Here is a 23,913-nt window from a genome sequence, read left to right as displayed (position 1 = left end):
GAGTTTGAACACATGGCTACATAACTCTTTAGTGACTATTGGGTTGTGTCTGTTAATGGCTATTCTGCATTATTCAGAATGGGAAGTTGACAGGCTGCATATTGAGGCCTCGTCAGTAGAAACATGTTTTCCACTTTTACCCTAAACTTTAGGTTTCAAATCAAATGTAAAAAAGATGGAGAAGAATATTTGTTTGAACTATTTAGGCATATTAAACCATTTCAGCCTAATCATCAATTCATTCTGTGTGGAGATGTTTTACATTTTGGTCAAATTTAATTAACCACTGCAAAGTAATATTTTTGCAATTGGTGGGTCAGGCAAACAAATGACACATTGTGGGTGATTTGTAATTCAAATTGCCCTCAAATCAATCAGTTATGCATTCACACAGGTCACAGGCCTATGTATGTATGTGTGGAACCTGACACAAATACACAAATAATTGATCAACTCCACCATACTGGATCTGTTTCTTACCGTTGTCCGTGCTAAAAAACTTTAGCACAGTAAGTGTTGCTCCTCCATTTGAGAACTTGTGTTGATCATCTTTTTGAATGACGTCATTGTCACGTTTCCACTCTGCAGTCCAGGTGGTACTAACATTGAGATTGGCTGGTGGGGGGCCACATGTCACAGCTACCTTTTCCCCAATAGGTACTTGAACTGGATCAAACACTAAGGCTGAAGGGCCTTTAAAAAACACACACACAGACCAGTCAATTACCAAACAACATGATCACGCATTCCTCATTACAAACAGTGTTTATTATTTAAAAAATGTGTAAAATGGTCTTACTGTCATAAAACATTGTGTATTTTTCTGCCAGCTCATTAAACATTCCTTGTTTTACAGCATTTATTTCCGTGTCTTGAAAAGAAGTTGCTCTTAAATCATAGTCGCAGATGGTGCTTCCGCTCCTGCAATGCAGAATTCAATCGCAGTCCTAAATCACAAGCAGGTAGATAAAAGGTAAAGACCGTTTTGCATCTGCTCTGGATCACCATTAACCATTAATCTTTGTACACTGAACCCTGTATGGTGACTTGTTTGAGTTCTGTAATTTTCAGTTTAGTTAAGTGAGTGTTCACTTTTGAAAACAAGAAGTTGTTGAGATATTTTTAACTGGACCAAAAGTGATTTCAGTAAATTCTGATTGCAGCCACGGCGGGGTGTTCCTTTCAAGCAGGACAGCAACGCTTCAATTGGCTCGTGGGTACAAGCCACCGCCTTCCCAATGCACAGCTGGTTTTGGCTGTTTGTCATGAGCATACCATTCACTCCCTGCCGCTGGCATACTACTTTGCCGGGAGAAGAGCAGAGAGATGTCCTGGAGATGTAATCTGAGCGACGGGGACTAAGGCGGACTAGCTAGCTAGCTGGCTAATGCTAATGTTTCCTTGCTTGTGGTCTAATAAGTACATCAGTACATCCATGTTCGACACCATAAAGACACACCAGATAACAAACCAAGATGAGCCTTTTTTCATGTCATAATTTAGGTTATTAGATTATGTAGGCTATGGAAGGACATTATTATATTACTAGCAACAATGGATTTTGAATCGCTTCAAAGCTAGCTTAGTTAAAATTAAGTTGGTACACATAACGGATGTTGGTGTAATACTCAGCACTTAGTTAGCTTAGTTTGCTCAACATGTTTCTTCAAAGTCACAAATAATGGGGATTTAAGAGTTTAGGTAAATCATACTTAGAACAGAATGACATGAACAGGACAATGAAGCCAGTAGCTGATGGCCATCCAAGCCAAGGCACTGCCCCCACTGGGCGTTCCTGTCCTGCGTAAACCAACGATCAACGGCTGCGGCTGCAATCAGACCCATTACTGATTTCAGAAGAGTAAAATCAAAAATCAAAATAATAAAATTGAACTTACCGGAAATTAATTGACTGTATTGACTGAAAGGTTGAGATGTACGTTCCACTTTGCTTTTCAATCTGTATGAGACAGTGACATAGCCTGCTTGTTCTCCGATCCATAACAATCAGGGTAAAATATCACATACGTTCATTGCATCAACATTGTGACAAAGCTGAATCACAGATGCAGAAGACAAATTAAAACTCACAGACTTATACACGTTTTGGTAAACGCTATTGGTTGGGTTATTGAATGAAGAATCAAAAGGCAGGTCCATAATGAATGAGAGGCTCCTCACTGGAAGGTCTGTGGAGGAGAACAGGAGGATCACCATTAGACACAACTCATCCTCACAACAGTGTTCATCATATGCTGTAGTCATGACTATTTCCTTTGTACGCCTCACGTCTTTCTCAGCTCAGCTGCCTGTTACACCCAGGCGGAAACCCTTCGGAAGCCAATGTGGAAGTGTCTTAAAACTGCCTGAACTCAAGTAAACACACTGTCCTCGTTAATCTGTCCCTGTGTCGTGCTTTTGGGTTCCTTTCAGCATGGGGCTTTCAAATGTTACAATCTATGGTTACACTGTAGAGAGCGGCCTCTGGTGCAATACACCACATCAATAGAGATTAATACAAAAGTGGGGCGTGGATTTATGATGGTATTGAAAATCATACCACCGGGATTTGAAAATGGCTCAAGTCTATACTCCACATATTGTTTTTGTCCAGATAATACACATCTCAGTCCACATAAAACCCGATGTGATGTGATGAGTGAGCGATCCTCTCTTGCTGGAAGGCGGGGCTCACCTGCTGGACTGGCTCTTGGTTGGCAGGACTGGTCATAAGCTGGAAAGCCACTAATGCATCCACACGTGTCCCCGATGATGTCATCGCAGGCATTATGGGTAACGCAGTTGTTGCATGACCAGACGTAGCTCTCCTCACATCTGCACTGGTACGCAGCCCCAGTTGGTGAACACACTGCGGCAACGCACAACATCAAGGTTTAAGGACGCGTTCACTGGTGACATTAACACATATTTTAACAAAAGGTCTGTACTTGTGTAGCTAGTCTAGTGCTTTAACCCATTTATAGGATGATGACAGGGGCCTACTATGCCCACCTGGACTAACTAACATTACATCAGACCGTAGGCACAGCTAAGTGTCTCGCCCAAGAACCCATCGACTGGCACAGCCAGGGATCAAACCTCCGATCTTCTGATTGAAGGACGACCCTGCTCTCCCACTGAGCCACAGTCGCCCTGTTAAACAACATGGCAACACGATGAAAGGACGTTGTACCTGTTGTGGCGTTAATGCTGGTAATTACGGAGCTGCTGTCGATCGGTGGAGGGAATCTGAGGTTGCTCAAGAGCGTTTGGATCCACTCCAGGTCAGAGGTGTTGAGGATAACTTTGTATTCGTACTCAGGCGCTTCCGAGTTAGCTGAGAAGACATGGGATGGACAGAATCAGATACTGAATATTGAGTCCACAATTTAGTGAGGAGATAAGGACAGACTGAGGAGGGCTATATTCTGTTGACAATACACAAATGTGTCTCAACCGCTCTTTTTACTCCGCCATGCGATGCTTTTGTACCCAACAATTCCTGAAAAATATCAATGTCCAGCTGATTAGTTCTTTGTACTGTGACTGAATACTGGCAAAACTACACAGCACATATTTCACATCTTTAGGGACAGTTGAGTGTTAATATTTCTTCTTCTTCTTACCTTAAAGAATAAACTCAGAAGAACAACCAGGAATCCCGCTGCCTTTGACCACGCCATCCCAACTAGAGAGACTACAAGCAACACCATGATTTCTCATTACCAGGTCGGTCAGATGGTATACATGCACTCTGTGTAGTGTAATAATACTAATACTAATACTAATAACTGTATTTATATAGCACCTTTAAAAACAAAGTTTACAAAGAAGTCATTGATTCTGCCAGCCTTATCTCCTCCGGTAGGTCGTTCCAAAGTCAAGTGATGGCAAAAGCACAGTCACCCTTTGATTTAAGCTTTGACTTCGAAGCGGCCAGGAGGGCCAGGAGGGCCAGAAGGGCCAGGAGGGTCAGGAGGGCCAGAAGTGCCAGGAGGGCCAGGAGGGCCAGGAGGGCCAGAAGTGCCAGGAGGGCCAGAAGGGCCAGGAGAAGGGCCAGGAGGGTCAGGAGGGCCAGGAGAAGGGCCAGGAGGGTCAGGAGGGCCAGGAGGGCCAGGAGGGCCAGGAGGGCCAGGAGAAGGGCCAGGAGGGTCAGGAGGGTCAGGAGGGTCAAGAGGGCCAGGAGGGCCAGAAGTGACAGGAGGGCCAGGGAGGCCAGAAGGGTCAGGGAGGCCAGGAGGGCCAGGAGGGCCAGAAGTGCCAGGAGGGCCAGGGAGGCCAGGAGGGTCAGGAGGGCCAGAAGGGCCAGGAGGGTCAGGAGGGCCAGGAGGGCCAGGAGGGCCAGGAGGGCCAGAAGTGCCAGGAGGGCCAGGAGGGCCAGGAGGGCCAGGAGGGCCAGAAGTGCCAGGAGGGCCAGGGAGGCCAGGAGGGTCAGGAGGGCCAGGAGGGCCAGAAGGGCCAGGAGGGCCCTAGCGGAGGATCTAAGGCTGCGAGGACTCATATGCCGTTAACATTTCAATAATGCACCCAGACCCAGGCGGGAGCTGATGGTTGCATAGATGCTCGGAACTGCAAGGCATGAGCTTTTTTTTCAAAATGCTACCAGGAAGTTAACAAGAAAAAAATAATAACGGGTGGTTAGAGAAGAATAACAGCTTTTTTTCCCACACGTACAGTTATAAGTGTGGCTTGTGGACACATGATACTGAACATGCAAGCAGAAAATACAGACTTTTTTGTTTGTGTTTTAATTTTCCACACAATGTGCTTAAGGCAACTTGGGTTAAGGTTGAGTTATCTTTAAGTCACTGGAACAAATTGGTTGAACATTTCTGGCGTCGACAACGCAGCATGAGATGGTATCACCAAGAAAAAAAAATGTTGAGGGAATTCACAGCTGACACTTTAAATTGCGGGGAATGTTAACCTCAATACATGTCACCGCCACGTGAGTTGTCATTTCACATACATGTTCCATGGGCTTACGTGTCACATGTTCAAAGAAAGTAGGGGAACTGTCAGCATAGAGGGGCATTCCAGCCAGAGGTTGGGCAATAACAACAGAAAATATTATATTGGAATGTAATCATCCTCAAACAATCGCTCAGTTTCCCCCTATTGGTTTTTAAAAGGTTTTAAAGAGAGTTACAGCACATTCAATGAATGACAGAAATTATTCATATTATTTATTATCATTATTATTATTCATCAGCACACACATATGGTTCTTTTGATCTTCTCACTGTTCTTGTGTCTTCCGATCTGCTGGTTTTGTTTTTTAACCCTTTTTATTTTTTAAATGATAGTATGTTCAGTTAATAGCACAATGCTTATAAATGAATATTGCTATTGATTTGTTGCATATTAACTTTTTCATAGGTTTTCGATTGTTTTCTTCTTTTTTCCCAGCATTCAATCCAATTATGTTCTTCTGTGAAACTTCCATCACCTTTTATCTTTTATGAGAAGCCTCACGCTCTTACTGGCAAAGGAGCAAATAATCAAAATGAATGAAATGTGTTTGAGAACACTTTGTATGACATGATGACACGATTGCCTTTTAAAGACTACAACTTCTCATCATGAGAAATACTTATTTAAGTGTAATTCATGCAATAACATGAAGAGGCTATTATTAAATATACTACAGTGTAGTGTTGAAGTAAGACAAGACATTGGCCGTATCAATAGATGCAGGTAAAGCTTTTGATAGGATAGAATGGCCATACTTAGTCCATGTCCTTGCTTAATTTGGACTCGTTAATAACTTCCTTAAATGGACTAAGATGCTTTATGCTGTTTCAAAAGCCTCTTTCATTTCAAAGAGCAAATGATTTCCCGTCTTTTCACTTCAACGAAGCACTGCAGAAGGCTGCTGCTCTCACTTTTACTGTCTGGCAAATGGCACAGGTATAAATTGCATTTGCCAATAAATGTCTGACTGGTAAAAACCTAACTTAGATCATTTATTTGAAGACTAAGTTTAACTAAGACTATCCAAGCTACGTCAAACATGCTTCTTTGTATTATGCAGCTACAGTTTCCTTGAAAGCATTGTAACACCTATGTACAGAAAAAGAAAATGAAGTTTTAAAATGCTATTTGTATTTTTTTACCTTTCATTGTCTTCTACTGGTTGGTTGTATAATGGAGCAATGTGATATGATGATCTTTCACTATTGCATATAGACATCAAAGCATTGTGTCTGACAGGTGGCGGTGGCTGGGCGGGGTCGTTCAAATGTTTAAATCCTATTAGTTTTAGGTAAAGAAAATATCCAGATTATGCATGCCGGTTAGATTTGTGTCCGACTTGCTCTGACGTCATGCACACGTTGTCAACAATACTCTCACGAGATCAAGCCGGCTGTCGATTTCAGAGTCAGGCGCCGCAGTAGCTCTCCAACGACTGCTTGGCCCAGTGCATGATGGGAAGCGCCTGGCTCTCGCCACATCAGAGAGCTGATTGGCTATTAGATCTGACAGCAAACACCACGTGTTGTAGAAAATCCTTATTTTATGTGTAGTTGTAATACTGAACGCTGGATTGTTGACTATTCGTCTCATGTTTAATCTAAAAACATATCTTGTGTGGTTGATAACACAAAATCATATTTATATAACACATATCTAAACCAGTAGTAATGTATTTCACAGGCAGACATAAAAAGAACAAAGGCTGCAGCTACACATACATTTCTGCATAAATATATATTTACAAACACATATGAATAAATCCAAACGTGATCTGTAAACTACAAGTAGACAAAAGTTCGGAACTAACAGGAAGTAATTTTTTCTGTGACTTCCTGTGTTTACTTTGAAGGCAGCTGGAAACTGTCCGACTTGATCTCAGTTTATTGACATCGCCTGCTGCTGAGGCCGCTGCTCTCTGGACTCCAGGCGAGAAGCAGCTCTATCGAACGAGCCTATTGACGTGTTTGTGCAATGTTTGGTGATAAATTAATCACAACATTAGCGCCGCTGAAAACATTACGTCGCAACTGGTCCTACGTTTCCTAAAAAAAATAAACAAACAGAAAACTCACGAAATCCGTGATTTCAAAGCCTTGTCCAGCTGTGTACTGACGTTTGTCATGTTTAATGTCGTTCACAGAGCCGTATTCAGTCGTTCACGGGCATTTGCATGGGCAAAAAAACAAAAACCCTGTGCTTTTATTTTGAAGGGAATTTTTAATGCAGCAGATTGCAGTTTATTCAATTCCTGTCATATTCATGTAATGTGCTGTAACTCTGTTACGTTGTTCATTCTGGTCACATGACATCTATTCTTCTGTCTATCCGGGGAGAGGGATCCTCCTCTGTTGCTCTCCTGAAGGTTCTTCCTGTTTTCCCTGTGAAAGAGTTTTTACTATCTTTATTTGGGGAGTTGTCCTTGATGTGATGTGAGGTCCTGGGACAGGGATGTGGGCAGGTAGAAAATCCATCAATTTTTGCGTGTTATTTATTTATTTAATTTGAGTTAGTTTGTTAACAAAAATAAATATATAAGTTGAAAATACCCTACTGTGTGTTTTATTTATGTATTATTCTAATTTTTATTTTCATAAATAATTTTGGCGATGGGTGCCCTTTTTTTTGGTTTGAGCACCTGCCCCCCAAAATGTCTGTGCACATGCCTGTTAACGATCCTAGATTTAGGTGTATGTATGCATTCTACATAGAGGTCGACCACACATAGTTTCTCAGTTAATAAATGAGTAGTGGATAGAGGGACTCAATATTTGTACATGTGTGAATCTTGAAACAAAAGCATGCATGTTGGGCCACAAAGAGGCTCCTATTCATGCAACAGCTTTAAAGAGAAGTTTAGGAATTCCATTTCCTCCTTGAGCATTGAGCACCAGCCTTCCTCCTGGCAGTAAACTGTATTACTGTGCAGTGGTAGAACCACAGGGGAATCTAAATACACAAACTAAGACTACGTGCCTACATCTTCACTCATATGTTGTATGTATCATATATGCTGATGTTGTGATCATGCTTTTAATCTTACACGGCATATTTACAAGACATTACTAAATGTTTCTCTATGCCTACATGAAAGTGCTTTCGTATGAAATCCATAGCATGAGTCATTTGCTCCAAGGAGCTGTCGGCAGCATCCTCTTGTGGTCTTGCAAATAATGTCCTCTCCAGAAACGACACAGCTTTGTATGGCAGTGAAAAGGACATCACGTTCATGTTCAAGTAGTGAAGTCAGAAGTCGGGTGATGTTATAGCACTGAAAAAAAAAAGTTCAGAACATACTGAACCACTTTCAGGAATTGTGCTGACAATATGTGTACAAGGTGGAGAATATATAACAGTGGGCGATAGTCCATCCAAGACAACTGAAGACGGCTATTACTTTAACCAGAAGACTCCTAAGAGTATTTATTCTTGTAGGGAGTCTAATATTTAAAGTACAAATTTTGCAAAAGAAAAGTATGCTTGTCTGAATAGGAAAAGTTGGTATATCAATTAAAGTCAAATGTATTTATTTACGTATTTCTTTGATAAGGCGAGCATGTTAATGAACATCAGTATAACATACTTGATGTAATGAGTTAGCAAACATGCTAATCTAGATCCGTAGTCCCGAGGCCGGTACCACAAACAGAAACATTACAGGTGAAGATCTACAGATACAAATATGCAAAACCCAGTAAACAAGACAAAAGGCTTGTACTATAATTCAAGTTAGTTCTGGTTTGCCTTTGTGTTTGTTTGAGATGGGTCTTAAAGGGGGAATATGTGGACATTCCCTTATTGCACATGGGAAGCTATTCCAATATTTACTTCACTTTACTGACAGCACAGTTTGCCCAAACGTGGTGCATCCATGTGGGGCCTCAGTCCCCTAGTGGTGGCCCCGTGCCATGTTTAGCCATCTGTTTAATGCATTCATTTTAATACAGCGCAGGAAGCCCATGAAAAGCCTGACGCATACCACAAGCATATTAATAAGCTTTACAAATAATATTTTACAATAATAAGTATATTACAACGATCAAATCATTAAATAAATGTTTTTTACAACAGACTTCTATGGCTTTCTTGAAAAGTTACTCTATTGATTAAAGGAAGTAAGGAAGTAAGTTAAGTGTATTTATAAATCACTTTTCACAGACAAAGGTCACAAAGTGTTGTACAGGAGTCATGAAAAAACCTGTTAAAACCAGACTGACATTAACACTTACTGTCAGAAAATGGCCTAATTTGCTTAAAACTTTGTAAAATATATGTTGACGGTGTTTGACATCTTTTTGTCCTGAAAGTGGGTGATTGCAGATGTAAGGATTGAGGAGGCAACTTGGACATCTTTTGCACACATAAAAATAACTGCATAATTTGAATATTGATGCTTTGTGGAAAACCCGACCGGTCAGTCAAGGTAAACTGTGACAAAGTGCAACAGAAACGAGCTTGAATGGCTTGAAGAATGTACCGGCCACTGGATGCACATAATATACATTGTTTCATTGTCTGAGGTTTGACTGCTAGGGACCGCCCACTTTTCTGACAGCCCATTATTATGAGAACCCCAATAGTCCAAAAATGTCCCACTTGATCGAATAGACAGTCCGATATCCCGAAAACATTGATTTGACAATAGAAAGTCTTGGTGCAACAAACAGCAGCACATGGTTCATCACATGGCACCTAAACCAGGTTTTTAAAAGTCTGCGCTCCGTCCCCCCCCCCGCCTAAGATTACTTAGTTTTTCTTACTTCCTGGATGCCTATGGAATCATGATATTATTTGATCCCATAGACGCCAGTAAATTAATCCAATATTGTGTTTGACATAGCTTCAGACTACACATAATACATAACAAAGGTCTGTTTTTAAGCGTTTATTAGTTTCCGACTCGGGAAAGAGGGAAACTAGCGACATTCCCAAAAGCTACGGTGTCTCTTTCACCAAATCACACGCATTAGAGATCTTCTTTTGATAATTCCATAAGCAGTGGTGTACAGTAGCAAAGTAGAAATACTTTGTTACTTTAATATAAGTCGTTTTTTTGGATATCTGTACTTTACTATTTATATTTCTGTTGACTTTTAATGGTTTTCTTTGAAAAATGAACTTCACTTAATTTTGCAAAGAAAACTGATACTTTTACTCCAATACATTTCCCCTGAAACCTTCGTTACTCGCTACAAAATCTATCTTTAGAAAAAACAATCATGAGACCAGATGGGGACTGTGGTACTAAAGGACCCACGGCCCGGTACTAAGGGACCCACAGAGCGATACTAAGGGACCCACGGCCCGGTACTAAAGGACCCACGGTCCGGTACCAAAGGACCCACGGCCCGGTACTAAAGGACCCACGGCCCGGTACTAAAGGACCCACGGCCCGGTACTAAAGGACCCACAGAGCGATACTAAGGGACCCACGGCCCGGTACTAAAGGACCCACGGCCCGGTACTAAGGGACCCACAGAGCGATACTAAGGGACCCACGGCCCGGTACTAAAGGACCCACGGTCCGGTACCAAAGGACCCACGGCCCGGTACTAAGGGACCCACGGCCCGGTACTAAGGGACCCACAGAGCGATACTAAGGGACCCACGGCCCGGTACTAAAGGACCCACGGTCCGGTAATAAGGGACCCACGGTCCCACAAAGCGGTACTAAGGGACCCACGGTCCGGTACTAAGGGACCCACTGCCCGGTACTAAGGGACCCACGACCCGGTACTAAGTGACCCACGGCCCGGTACCAAAGGACCCACGGCCCGGTACTAAGGGACCCACGGCCCGGTACTAAGGGACCCACTGCCCGGTACTAAGGGACCCACGACCCGGTACTAAGTGACCCACGGCCCGGTACCAAAGGACCCACGACCCGGTACTAAAGGACCCACGGCCCGGTACTAAGGGACCCACTGCCCGGTACTAAAGGACCCACGGCCCGGTACTAAGGGACCCACTGCCCGGTACTAAGGGACCCACGGCCCGGTACTAAGGGCCCCACGGCTCCTACAGAGCGATACGAAGGGACCCACGGCCCGGTACTAAGGGACCCACGGTCCCACAAAGCGGTACTAAGGGACCCACGGTCCGGTACTAAGGGACCCACTGCCCGGTACTAAAGGACCCACGGCCCGGTACTAAGGGACCCACTGCCCGGTACTAAAGGACCCACGGCCCGGTACTAAGGGACCCACGGTCCCACAAAGCGGTACTAAGGGACCCACGGCCCGGTACTAAGGGACCCACGGCCCGGTACTAAGGGACCAACGGTCCCACAAAGCGGTACTAAGGGACCCACGGCCCGGTACTAAGGGACCCACGGTCCCACAAAGCGGTACTAAGGGACCCACGGTCCGGTACTAAGGGACCCACTGCCCGGTACTAAGGGACCCACGGCCCGGTACTAAAGGACCCATGGCCCGGTACTAAGGAGCCCACTGCCCTGTACTAAGGGACCCACGGCCCGGTACTAAAGGACCCACGGCCCGGTACTAAAGGACCCATGGCCCGGTACTAAGGAGCCCACTGCCCGGTACTAAGGAGCCCACTGCCCGGTACTAAGGGACCCACGGTCCGGTACTAAGGGACCCACTGCCCGGTACTAAGGGACCCACGGCCCGGTACTAAAGGACCCATGGCCCGGTACTAAGGAGCCCACTGCCCGGTACTAAGGGACCCACGGTCTGGAACTAAGGGACCCACGGCTCCACAATGCGATACTAAGGGACCCACGGTCCAGTACTAAGGGACCCACGGTCTGGTACTAAGGGACCCACGGTCCAGTACTAAGGGACCCACGGTCTGGTACTAAGGGACCCACGGTCTGGTACTAAGGGACCCACGGTCTGGTACTGGGTGGAATGAACATACTTGTAACCACACTGTTACAACTCCTTCATAGTGTCATATTGCTTTTTGGAGAATTATGATGATAAGTTCATAGTAGATGCAAAAGTATACTTCTGTACAATATATTATGTTGAACATTGTTGCTCCTGATGGATCACAGCCAACACAACTATGTTCAACACAACTCCTTTCCTTGGTCATGGAGCCTCAGCACTTAAAAGAATAAACTTCATAATTCTCAAAATTCTGACCGTTTGCTTTTTTATTAACAGCATTTACTTTTACTTTCAATACTTAAGTACATTTAACATCTAACAATTACAAAAACCGAATGTATTCTCTAGAATATAAGGACGGCTAATTCATATTTCTAGTTTGTTTCTTGTTTCTCATTAAATTGGACTCTGTGGTGTATGATGTCGTTATTCAGATCATTAGAGTGACACACATCTGTTTTGCTCAATTAGTTTTGTTATTGCTAGAAAGCTGTAAGGCCCCAGGTTGAAAAGGTGAGATGATGCAGGAAGAGAGAGAGAGAGAGCGAGAGAGAGTGTGTGTGTGTGTGTGTGTGTGTGTGTGTGTGTGTGTGTGTGTGTGTGTGTGTGTGTGTGTGTGTGTGTGTGTGTGTGTGTGTGCGTGTGTGTGCGTGTGTGTGTGTGTGTGTGTGTGTGTGTGTGTGTGTGTGTGTGTGTGTGTGTGTGTGTGTGCGTGTGTGTGCGTGTGTGTGTGTGTGCGTGTGTGTGGCCCAGGGAGCAGCAACCACAACAGACATTCACACCTCTAATTGAAGGCCGTTGCATCACTTCATCTAACTGGAGGCATAATTATCAAAACACACAAGTGAGCATTTGTTTTTATTAAATATCATAATGTTTACAGTATGTGACATTTGACAAAGAAAAAGCCTGTGACATTACAGAACAGCAATGAACAAACACAGAACATTGTAAATAAAAAATCTACATTCATGTGAGAAAACAATCAGGTCCTAAGTTATTTGTGTACATTCTGGTAAAGCGGTGATTATATGAGCCTTCTGTTTTATATATATATATATATATATATATATATATATATATATATATATATATATATATATATATATATAGTATTTATCAAACTGTGGGGGTTCATTACAGGCGGGGAGCAAGAGGAAATGCAGAATGTTTTTATTTCAAGAACTTTATTGAGAACTCATATTACAAAAGTACAAAGTACACAGACTTTTTTCCCTGTGAAAGGGTTTTTACTCTCTTTATTTAGGGAGTTTCTCCTGATCCGATGTGAGGTCCCGGGACAGGGAAACTTGTATGTGTGATGTTGGGCTATATAAAATGAACTGAATTGGATTGAACGCTGCTCAGTAGTCTGCACAAGATGGCAACCACTTTAATTCTTGACACACACCCCACTAGAACATTTCCTCTCCTCCTTCTGCCAAATGTTAGTCATTTTTTTTAACTTTATTTGCATTGTTCTAACAAAGTGATTGCAAACTGTATTCGTTTTTGTTTTATGGAGCAATCTGGTTAACTTGAAAGTTATTGCAATTTTCTTTATTCCATTATTCATAAAAGCACAGATGGAGGAGTCACACAATGTTTAGTTGTTTTGTTGGGGCATGAACATTTTTCTTCCTCCAAAGACAGAACAAGTTTGAGAACCACTGACTTAGATTCAGGATGACTAGCTACACTAAGGTAATACGTAGTCTATCCATCCATCCGTTATCAGAAAGTTGTGGGGAGGGGTGAGCCATTGGCACGAAGGCCGGGTTCACCGTGGACAGGAAGCCGATGATTCAAAGTTCCTTTGTTTGGATCAGCCACACACCATCCCACTCTGTATCTTCTATTTCTACACCAACATCCGTCTCCCATTCCATTTTGGGAGTGTGTGAATGTGTCAATGTACAAATCAGGTAGAGAGATGGTAATGCGCATAAGTAAGTATATCCTGAAGGAGACTATGGAAAGTAGAAGCATCGGGTGAACAAGGACCCTGCTTGGAGAGAGATATTGCTTCAGATGTTGTGCAATTAATCCTGTACCCTAAGAATATAGAGAACATATCAATACGCTTTATAACTCAGTGAAGAGACTTGGCAGGATTACACAAGTAAAGTAATATATCAATAGCATACAATGCTGTTTTGTGCTGCTTCGCCCCTGTTTGAATAGCCCTAACATCAGGATCAGTATGGATGGCCTCTGGAAGAGGCTGTATTGCTAATGCTACGAGTGAAAGTGAGAGCAGCAGCCTTCTGCAGTGCTTCGTTGAAGTGAAAAGACGGGAAATCATTTGCTGTTTGAAATGAAAGAGGCTTTTGAAACAGCATAAAGCATCTTAGTCCATTTAAGGAAGTTATCAACGAGTCCAAAATTAGCAAGGACATGGACTAAGTATGGCCATTCTATCCTATCAAAAGCTTTACCTGCATCTAATGATACGACCAATGTCTTGTCTTACTTCAACACGACACTGTAGTATATTTAATAATAGCCTCTTCATGTTATTGCATGAATTACACTTAAATAAGTATTTCTCAAGCAATTGACAACATCATCTTAAGGAGGGAAACACAGACTTCGACATAAAAGCAGCTTCCTTTTACTTTTCAAGCCTTCCAGTTTCTCTTTCATTCATTCCAGTTGTGATGATAGGTGACTAATTGGCACGGTGATACTGTAATTAAGTCACAGCTGGTAATGGAGTATTTTACAACGGGTTTGAGTGCAGCTCGGCCAATCATAATCACAGAAGGGGTTCCATTAATCACAGTTCATACCACGAGCTTTGGACTCATTACCTGGAACTGGTGCAAACTTAGGTCAGGCTTAATGCCCCACTCCTTCTGATGGATTTTCTCATATTTTACTGACTTTGGTATTACACAGGATTTGGCCCCCAGTGGTACCACATACCGAAGGACACAGCTGAATGTCTGCAGACAGCTCGCCTTCCAGCACCACAATAGCGATTGCTATCATACCGTTTTTCTGTCTAGCGAATTATGCCAACTGGAACCAAGGAACTGCAGTCTTCAGTGATGGTTCTGCTAACTAATCTGCCCAAAAAACCCTTTTTCAAGCCCACCCACTACACTTCTGTCAAGCGTAAACTGATAAAAACAAGTCCAATCGACCAGTTTACCACCCAAACTGGCAACACTGCTTTAACAAAGAAGATTTAACTAAATCTACCACTGAGGTCTGGTGTAGAGTCAAAGTAAAACAAATTATCAATGAAATTGTGTTGTGGTATATCAATAAAAATGGTCAACTATGTCCTTTCCTTGTATCTTTCAACTATGTAATTTCCTTGTATCTTTGATGTCTCATGCAAACAGGATGTGGCCCCATTCTTGATTGGACAACAACAATTCTAATGATTAGATAGATGTTGATAAGTATGAAGGTTCTGCACATCCGTACTAATGCGTGGACAATCTTGAGGCTTGAACATAAGTTTATATAATAAAATAATCCTTTATTAGTCCCGCAGTGGGGAATTTACAAGATTACAGCAGCAGTGCACACCAGTTACACATAGCAAAATAAAAAAACAAGTAATATAAATAAACAGTAAAAACAGTAATAAAAACAGTAAAGAAGAAAACATGATCCACAATAGCAATATTATATATACAGACGGAATAATAATTATTTAAAATATATTTATATTGCACCAGTTTAAGTCATTAAAGTTACCAAAGTGATTGAAGTGTTATTAAGTGTTTTTGTGATCTACTGCGAGCTCAGTTTGTTATGCAGCCTGACAGCAGCAAGAAGGAAGGATTTGCATTACCTCTCTTTCGCACACCGGGGGTGAATCAGCCGGTGGCTGAAGGAGCTGTGCGGAGCTGTTCGGGTGTCCTGCATGGTGTGGGAGGTGTTGTTCATCAGGCACGAGAGCTTAGTCATCATCCTCCTGTCTCCCATTACCTCCACAGTATCCTGAGGACACCTCAGCACGCTGCTGGCCTTCTTTACCAGTTTGTCCAGTCTCTTCCTGTCAGCTGTTGTGATGTTGCTGCTCCAGAAGACCACGCCATAGTAAATGGCTGATGCCACCACAGAGTCGAAGAAGGTCTTCAGGAGCTCCCTGCACTCCAAAAGACCTCAGTCTCCTCAGCAGAAAGCGTCTGCTCTGTCCCTTTTTATAGAGTGCGTGTGTGTGGTCAGTCTAGTTTATTGTTCAAGCGAACACCCAGGTAATTGTAAAATTGTACAATCTCAATGTCCAGTCCCTGTATGTTCACTGGTACCGGAGGAGAGCGTTTACCCCGGCGGTAGTCCACGACCACCAGCTCTTTGGTCTTACTAGAGTTGATGTGGATGCAATCCTGGCATCCTATAAAGTCCTGGTTCAGTTCTCTGTACTCCACCATCATATACATTCCTGGTTCAGTTCTCTGTATTCCCCGTCATCATCGGCGGAGATGAGGCTGACGATTGCAGAGTCGTCAGAAAACTTTTGCAGGTGGCAGTTATCAGAGTTGTATTTGAAGTCTGAGGTGTATATGGAGAAGAGGAATGGAGCCAGAACGGTTCCCCCGTCCTGCAGGACACCCGGTCTGACTCACAATCCCGTATCTGCACATAGGTTGGTGAGGTAGTCCAGGATTCATGCAGTGAGGTAGATGCCTGAACCATCTCAGCTGACTCCTTTCGACACAAAGGAGTAGCGGCTCAACTCCAAGCTTCCTCCTGTTATCCAAACTCCTAACCCTATCTCTAAGGCTGAGCCCACCCTACGGAAGAAACTCATTTCGGCTACTTGTATCCAAGACCTTGTTCTTTCGGTCACAACCCAGAGTTTGTGACCATAGGTGAGGGTTGAAGGGAGCAATCCACCGGTTTCCGGCAGAGTACCATGGCCTCAGATTTGGAGGCGCTAACTCTCATCCCCGTTGCTTCACACTCGGCTGCAAAACGCCGCAGTGAATGCTGGAGGTCACGGAACGAGGAGGCAAACTGGACCACATCATCTGCGAACAGCAGAGAGGCGATCCCGAGACCCCCGAACCTGACGTTCTCCGCCCCCTGGCTGCGCATAGATATCCTGTCCATGAAAGTCACGAACAGGACCGGTGATAAAGGGCAGCCCTGGCGGAGGCCAACACCCACCGGGAATGTGTCTGACTTATTACCGAGGATACGAACACAGCTAACACAATTAATTGCAGGGGTACAGAGATCGGATGGCTCGTTGCAACTGGTCCGGCACCCCATACTCCCGCAGCACCCTCCCCACCCCCCCCCCAAAAAAACAGAGGGACCCGGTCGAAAGCCTTCTCCAAGTCTACAAAGCACATGTAGACTGGTTGGGCAAACTCTCAGGACCCCTCTAGTAGTCTTGCAAGGGTAAAGAGCTGGTCCACTGTTCCACGGCCGGGACGAAATCCGCACTGCTCCTCTTGAATTCGAGGTTTGACAAACTGTCTGAGCCTCCTTTCCAGCACCCGGGAAGCTGAGTAGTGTGATACCACGATGGTTCAATCACTCTCTCTGGTCCCCCTTCTTGATGATGGGATCCACCACCCCGGTCTGCCAGTTCATGGGCACTGTGCCCAACATTGAAAAGGTGTGTCAGCCAAGACAGCCCAACAACGTCCAGCGCCTTCAGCATCTCAGGGCGGATCTCATCCACCCCCGGCGCCTTGCCACCAAGGAGCTTTTTGACTACCTTAGCGACCTCTGCCAGGGATAAGTCAGGCGCTGCCCCCTCTCCAGGAGACATGTTGACCGGATTCTGCAGTTCCTCAAAGTGCTCTTTCCAGCGCCCCAGTCGACGATATCCCCAGTCCGGGTCAGCACCGGGTTCCACTCCCCTGCTGAGAACAGCCTGAGGTAGGCCCTGCTTTTCCTTCTTGAGTTGTCGGATGGTTTGCCAGAACCTCCTTGAGGCCAACCAAAAGTCCTTCTCCATGGCCTCTCCGAACTGCTCCCATGCCCGAGTTTTAGCATCTGCGACCATCGCAGCTGCAGCCCTTCTGGCCTGCCGGTACCTGTCAGCTGCTTCAGGAGACCCCTGAAGCAGCCTCGACGGCTTCCCTGACCCCCCGATTTCCACCACCGGGTTCTCGGGTTGCCGCCACGACAGGCACCAATGACCTTCCGACCACAGCTCCTAGCGGCCACGTCCACAATAGAGGCTTTGAACATGGTCCACTCGGTGTTCTGGTACCAGGTACACGTATGAGCCACCTTATGCTCGAACATGGTGTTCATATATTATGCCTTTTGAAATGATTCAAATAGCTCTTGTGGTTGAGGAGATATTCTGTATTTAGTATGGGTATGCAAAACCATTTGCAATTTTTGAGAAAACATGACTGGGGAATGTGTTCAGATCATTCGCCCACTTTTGGTCCCCCAACTTAAGCAATTGAAAACTACTCCAATCGGACAGTTTTACCACTCAATCTGCCAACACTACAATGTAACTGTCTGTTTTTTTAAAAACTCATGAAATTGTAATTTGACATAATAAAAATGAAGAGTAGACACATCATTGGTCAACTATGTCCTTCCATTGTATCTTCGATGTCATGCAAACAGGAGGCAGTATCATTCCTGATTGGACAACAACAATGATGGGGATCAGATAGATGTTCATAAGTATGAAGGTTCTGCACATCAGCACTATTGTTGTTATCGTGAGGTGAACAACAGGTATGATGTAAAACTCTTCAGAATGGTTGTTGTGTTGACTGATAAATACATATACTGTGTATATTTGTTGTATACATTCTGTTTTGTGTTTTACGTGTCAGGCTTGACTTAAACATTGTTTTCTTAACTTTGAAAAACAAAATATAACAAATAAATGCAGAGACATGAATGTAATGAATTGTTAAAAAGATGGAATCAGATTGGGCCAATTGCCCAGATACCATCGGTCTACATGAAATGAATGCTTATTGATTATATGAATTTTCCTTAATTGTAGGAACACTAAAACATGGAACCAGAAGTCACTTTCAACTGGACCAACGTTGTGACTGCCATACATCCCTGCTACGAACTAGATAATTTATATTACATACTGACAAAGAACCCTTCAATTATTTGTGTATCATTATATATTTTCCTCATGTTATTGTCTGTTATAACAATATGTGGAAACCTTCTCGTTATAATCTCTGTCTTTTATTTCCAACAGCTCCACACTCCTACTAACTACCTCATTCTATCTCTGGCTGTAGCTGACTTGCTTGTTGGTATCATTGTCTTTCCTTTCAGCATGGCTTTCTCACTGAGCTTGTGTTTGTATTATGAGAGTGTCTTCTGCAAAGTACGAAGCAGTGTTGATATATCACTGAGCTCAGCTTCTATTCTGAACCTATGTTGTATTTCTATTGACAGATATTATGCAATATGTCATCCTCTGACTTATCAAACTATAATAAGCTATCGTGTTATTGTGATCATGATCCTGGTGAGCTGGGGGGTTTCTGTTATAATCGGAGTTAGCTTCCTAATTGCTGGTTTAAAGAATGCAAATTGTGAGGGAGGTTGTTTAATTGATCGTCTCACAGAAAACACTGTTGGACCTCTATTGACATTCTATCTTCCAATGATAATACTGACCTGTGTCTATGTAAAGATATTCATTGTGGCACAGAGACAGGCACGCAGCGTTCGGAATACAACCTGTCAGAGAACAACGTCTGGGGCCACTGTCAGTAAGATGGAGAGAAAGGCCACCAAAACTCTGGCTATTGTCTTAGGAGTTTTTATAATATGCTGGACTCCTTTCTGTCTTTGTTTCACCTTTCTGCCTTTTACTAATGGGCCAGCACCAGTTACTGTGATCGAAACTCTCAACTGGCTTACACTGTCAAATTCAATGCTCAATCCATTTATTTATGCTTTCTTTTACAGCTGGTTCAGATCGGCTTTTAGAATTATCATTTCTGGAAAAATATTTCGAGGTGATCTTACAAATTCAAAGCTGTCTTGACTTGAATTACTGATATGGCGTATGATGTGATTGTCATGGTTTGACTTGTTCTTGTTTCCTGATTTATTTTGCTGTGTCCAATCACCTGCACCTCGCTGTGTTTTTAAACCCTGTTGGTCTTCTGCCCCAGTGTCAGGTTGTTCTGCGTGTAGACTGTGTGTTTGTCCTGTTAGATGTCCTGTCAGATTCCAGTTTTTGATTCCTGTTAGATCCCTGCTCTGATGCCCGTTTGTTTCCTGTTCGTTCCTCCGCCTTTGTTGACCCGGTCTGTTTGGAAGCCTGTCCTTGTTTTTTGAGAATAAATTGACTTTAAACAGTTGTTGGCATTTTGGGTCCTCCCTCTGTAGCCGGCCCTGACAGTGATTGCTGTAATACAGATAATTATCTTCACACTTTGTCACTTTACTGTACCATACATTTTACTCACAAGTGGATACATGTGCAAACGTGATAAAAACATTTTTAGAAATGGGTTGTTTCAAATAAATCGTCCAAGAAATAATGTGAAACAATAGTAACTAACACAAAACAACAAAATAAACTGGATTAATTAAAGCAATAATATGCTGACTATTCCTATACCTTGACTATGACAATCCAGTACTGGTATAGCACTTGATGAGGAACAAACACTGACAATAATGCCACATGTTTTTTCTTGAAGCTGAAACTGTTCATTGAATTGCATTTACAGTTTGTGTACATACAGAATTCAAAGCGTCTCCAGTTCTTAACGAGCCACCGATAGCAGCACACAGCAGAGGAAACAGCCAAAGAGGGAAAACACTGATACATACACACGCCCAAGTTCATTGCCGCTTTGTGTCATACAAATGATAAAGGAGTCATTGTGCATCAGTATCAGGCCATGACAAAACAGTTATGTTTTACAACCACACAAGGAGAACTGCACCCTGCTTATTGGCTGGGGGTTACACACCCAACTGTGGCCCAAAGGCTCTGTCCAAAGGCCCACAAACATCCGATCATGGTATACTTTCCATACGGTATGATTTTTTCATATACAGTCATACTGGTGGCCGCTCTTTAGGAGGCAACAACATTTAATGTTCACAACTTGAAGCTGAGGGAGCAGCGGACGGAGCTACTTACGTCTCAGGGATAGAATAAGAAGAGTCTTCCTGTGTGACTGAGTGGGCGGGCTTTACACAATATGCATTTTGGCGATGCAATTTCTTTCAAACCATGAGTCAAGTTCTATCCCTGAGACGTAAGTAGCTCAGACCGCTGTAGATGCCACTGTGACTAAAAACACTCAATGTTCCTGCCTATGCATGTGCCACCGGTCTGAAGGTATTTAAATAACTATGTTCCCCTGGGTCCTAAATCCCTCCAAGATTATCTTCCTAACACAACCTATGTACCAACGTACAAACAGCTGCTGGCCAGCTACCGCAATATGAATGTTTGGCCATACCGCCTAGCCCTACCGAGCCCAATAAAATAATAAGAAAAAAAGACAACACAGGAAGAGGCCAGGGTCTCTCAGAATTCAGGCACTGCCAGACAATTCTAGCTGGTCATATGTGATGATTGAGAATCTTTATTTCTCAATCAGTTTTTATATTGTTTTGAAGGGAAAAGCTGCATATTGAACCTTTTAACACTAGAATTGCTAAATTGAGAACAATACGTGGTTTTCTGTACAGAAATGAGAATGAAATCCATATTGTAAAATAAATATTTCTTTCTGTTTTGGATTATGAGGGTATTGTAGCTTGTCATCCTTAATTGAACCAGATTAAAGGATATCAATTTCTGCATCTCACTACTGCATTTTATTTCTTGAACGACACTGCAACTTTTATTATATTTTCTTTTGCTTTTTGACAGTCTTTTAATGTTTTAATGAATGTTCTTAATTGTTTTAAAATCTTGTTTTCTTCTGCATTATGTTTTGATGCTTTTAATGGTTTTATATGAAGCCCTTTGAATCACCTTCTTGTTGAAATGTGCTATGCCAATAAACTAGCCTTGCCTTGCCTTACTATGTACTCTTTACCAGCGCATGGTCGTGTGTTACGTCGCGCAGAGCAATACTGAACAGCTGTTCTGATCTGAGCTGTCGTCTTTCTGACTGAAAAGTGCAGTTTTTTTTGCAGTGTAAGGTGGGTAGGTCTGTCGTCTCTGACTGAAAACCAGTGTACTTTTGCAGTGTAAGGTGGGTAGGTCCTTAAGGATTTCCTGAGTGTTCATTGGTTAGTTTCACACAAATTGTCGAATGAAACACAAATCTACAAATCACGGTGAAAGGCGGAGCTCGACACAAACGCCACAGGCTCAGAGCTCTTGTGTGAATCACGTACGATCTCACAGAACAAGAACGCGGAAGTGGAGAGTCTGGAGCGCCCAGCAACATCGGAACCATATTTCTGTGCTGTTTTTTCGCGGAACTAATAACAGAAATATCGCGTAAACATTGTAGACCGCTTCGAAGCAGTAGCAGTTCTCTAAGGGCTAAAAGGTCCGTAAAAAAAAATTGAGCAGACTAGAATGTTTCAGTTATAACGAAAGTGATTTATTTAAAGTAAAGCAAACACATTAACAAAACAACAACACTAATGTTCTGCTTAAACGCCATGAGGTGTACGGATTGAGCACATCTATTCTATTTCCATAGAATACTCGGGTGTATTTATAACTTCAATTGTATTATCTATTTCATAACGTAAATGCTAATTTTGGGGTTCTGGATAGTTTTTGTTGTTTTGAGGCAATTACAGCAATACTTTGTTCACTTTAGAGGTGCTGCTAGGTAGATTATTTTACTTTTAAAATATGCAGGCTAGATGTGTACAGCTGTTTTTAGTCATGATCCAATCTAAGCTAAAAGGCAGCTGGCTGTGGATTCCATATTTAAATCGACAGACATGAGAGTGGTATTGATTTATGAGTGGTCTTCAAAGTCATATACAAGGAAACCAATGACAACTACCATGAGGTGTCTGAGATTTAGCCCTTTGATGGAATCTGGTGGACAGTAGCATCAGCTAGCCCAGTGATTCTTAACCATCGGGCCGCCAAAAACGATCCGACAACAGAGATATCACTGTTATCAACGAGAAGCTCAGTTACAATATAGTTTCCCAACACTTGCTGGCGGTAATGCGTCAGTCAGTTATTTAACAAGTTCCAATATGCAGAAGAAGACACTCAGCCAGCCGTTAGCCTGTAGCAAAATTTATAGAGAAGTATTTAAAATGAAAACATGAAGACTAAAGTGCTGCTGAACTTCCCCCCAAACGTCTAAATGTTTGTGAAGTATGATCCTGACTTCACGAAGTAGAGCTTCGTAAAAGGAGGTAACGAGGCGGAGCCCTGAGCCCAGTGTGTGGAGTGTGGGCTAACGCTACCTTCGCTAGCTAACGCAGCACTGAAGGCTTTAAAGCTAAAGCGGTATCTAGAGACCAAACATCCAACGCTTGTGGGAAAGCAGGTGGGATTTTTCCAGAGAAAGGACGATGTACTACAGATGTAGAAAAGGTCTGTCACTGACTGGCAACTCCAAATGTGCTGTAAAGCCAGCTGTCAGATATGAAGAGCAACTTCTGGTTCTGCAAACATGAAGACTGCTGAAGCATATCATTCACATCATAAGGCTATATTTGAATTTGCACTTTATTTAAATGTTATTTACAGTTTATTTAATTTGAAAATTATTATTTGGAATTGTTATATTGTTATATAAAAGTTGCCCAATAATTGTGAACACACAGATATTCTCCTTTGAAGAAAGCAAAAACCTCACTTTTACTGTCTTAAATATTCAGGTTTGAGGTTTATTTACATGTTAGATTAACCGAGAGCACTGTAGTTGTTCAGTAATACAATTAATCCTAAAATAACTACTTTCCTAATAATTGTGCAGTGTATTTATTGTATTACCACATTATGTATTTATCACATTTCAAGTCTCCCTTGTTTTTGTAGAAAAATTGTATAATTAGTTATTTGTGTGTTAATACGCCTGATTTGAGCCTGTAAATGAGTTCTTGTATTAGCTTGATTTGTCCCATGACTGACTTGTTGTCTGTGCAGGTTTACATACACATGATCAATAAATGTATCTGTGATGATCACATTGTATCA

The 23,913-nt window shown here is 42.8% G+C and overlaps 1 protein-coding gene across 1 annotated transcript; it reads left to right on the top strand.

The window, feature by feature from the left end:
- Positions 1-18,801: 18,801 nt before the first annotated feature.
- Positions 18,802-19,803, top strand: LOC306733553 (trace amine-associated receptor 1-like; the record flags this gene model as incomplete). The annotated part of the gene is made up of 1 exon (XM_079214819.1): positions 18,802-19,803. One exon carries the CDS (start codon positions 18,802-18,804, stop codon positions 19,801-19,803), a length of 1,002 nt encoding a protein of 333 aa, XP_079070945.1.
- Positions 19,804-23,913: the final 4,110 nt, after the last annotated feature.

This window comes from Taurulus bubalis, assembly GCF_910589615.1.
Source record: "Taurulus bubalis genome assembly, chromosome: 3".
In the NCBI taxonomy this organism is placed as follows: Eukaryota; Metazoa; Chordata; class Actinopteri; order Perciformes; family Cottidae; genus Taurulus; species Taurulus bubalis.
This window is presented reverse-complemented; position numbering and strand designations above follow the sequence as displayed.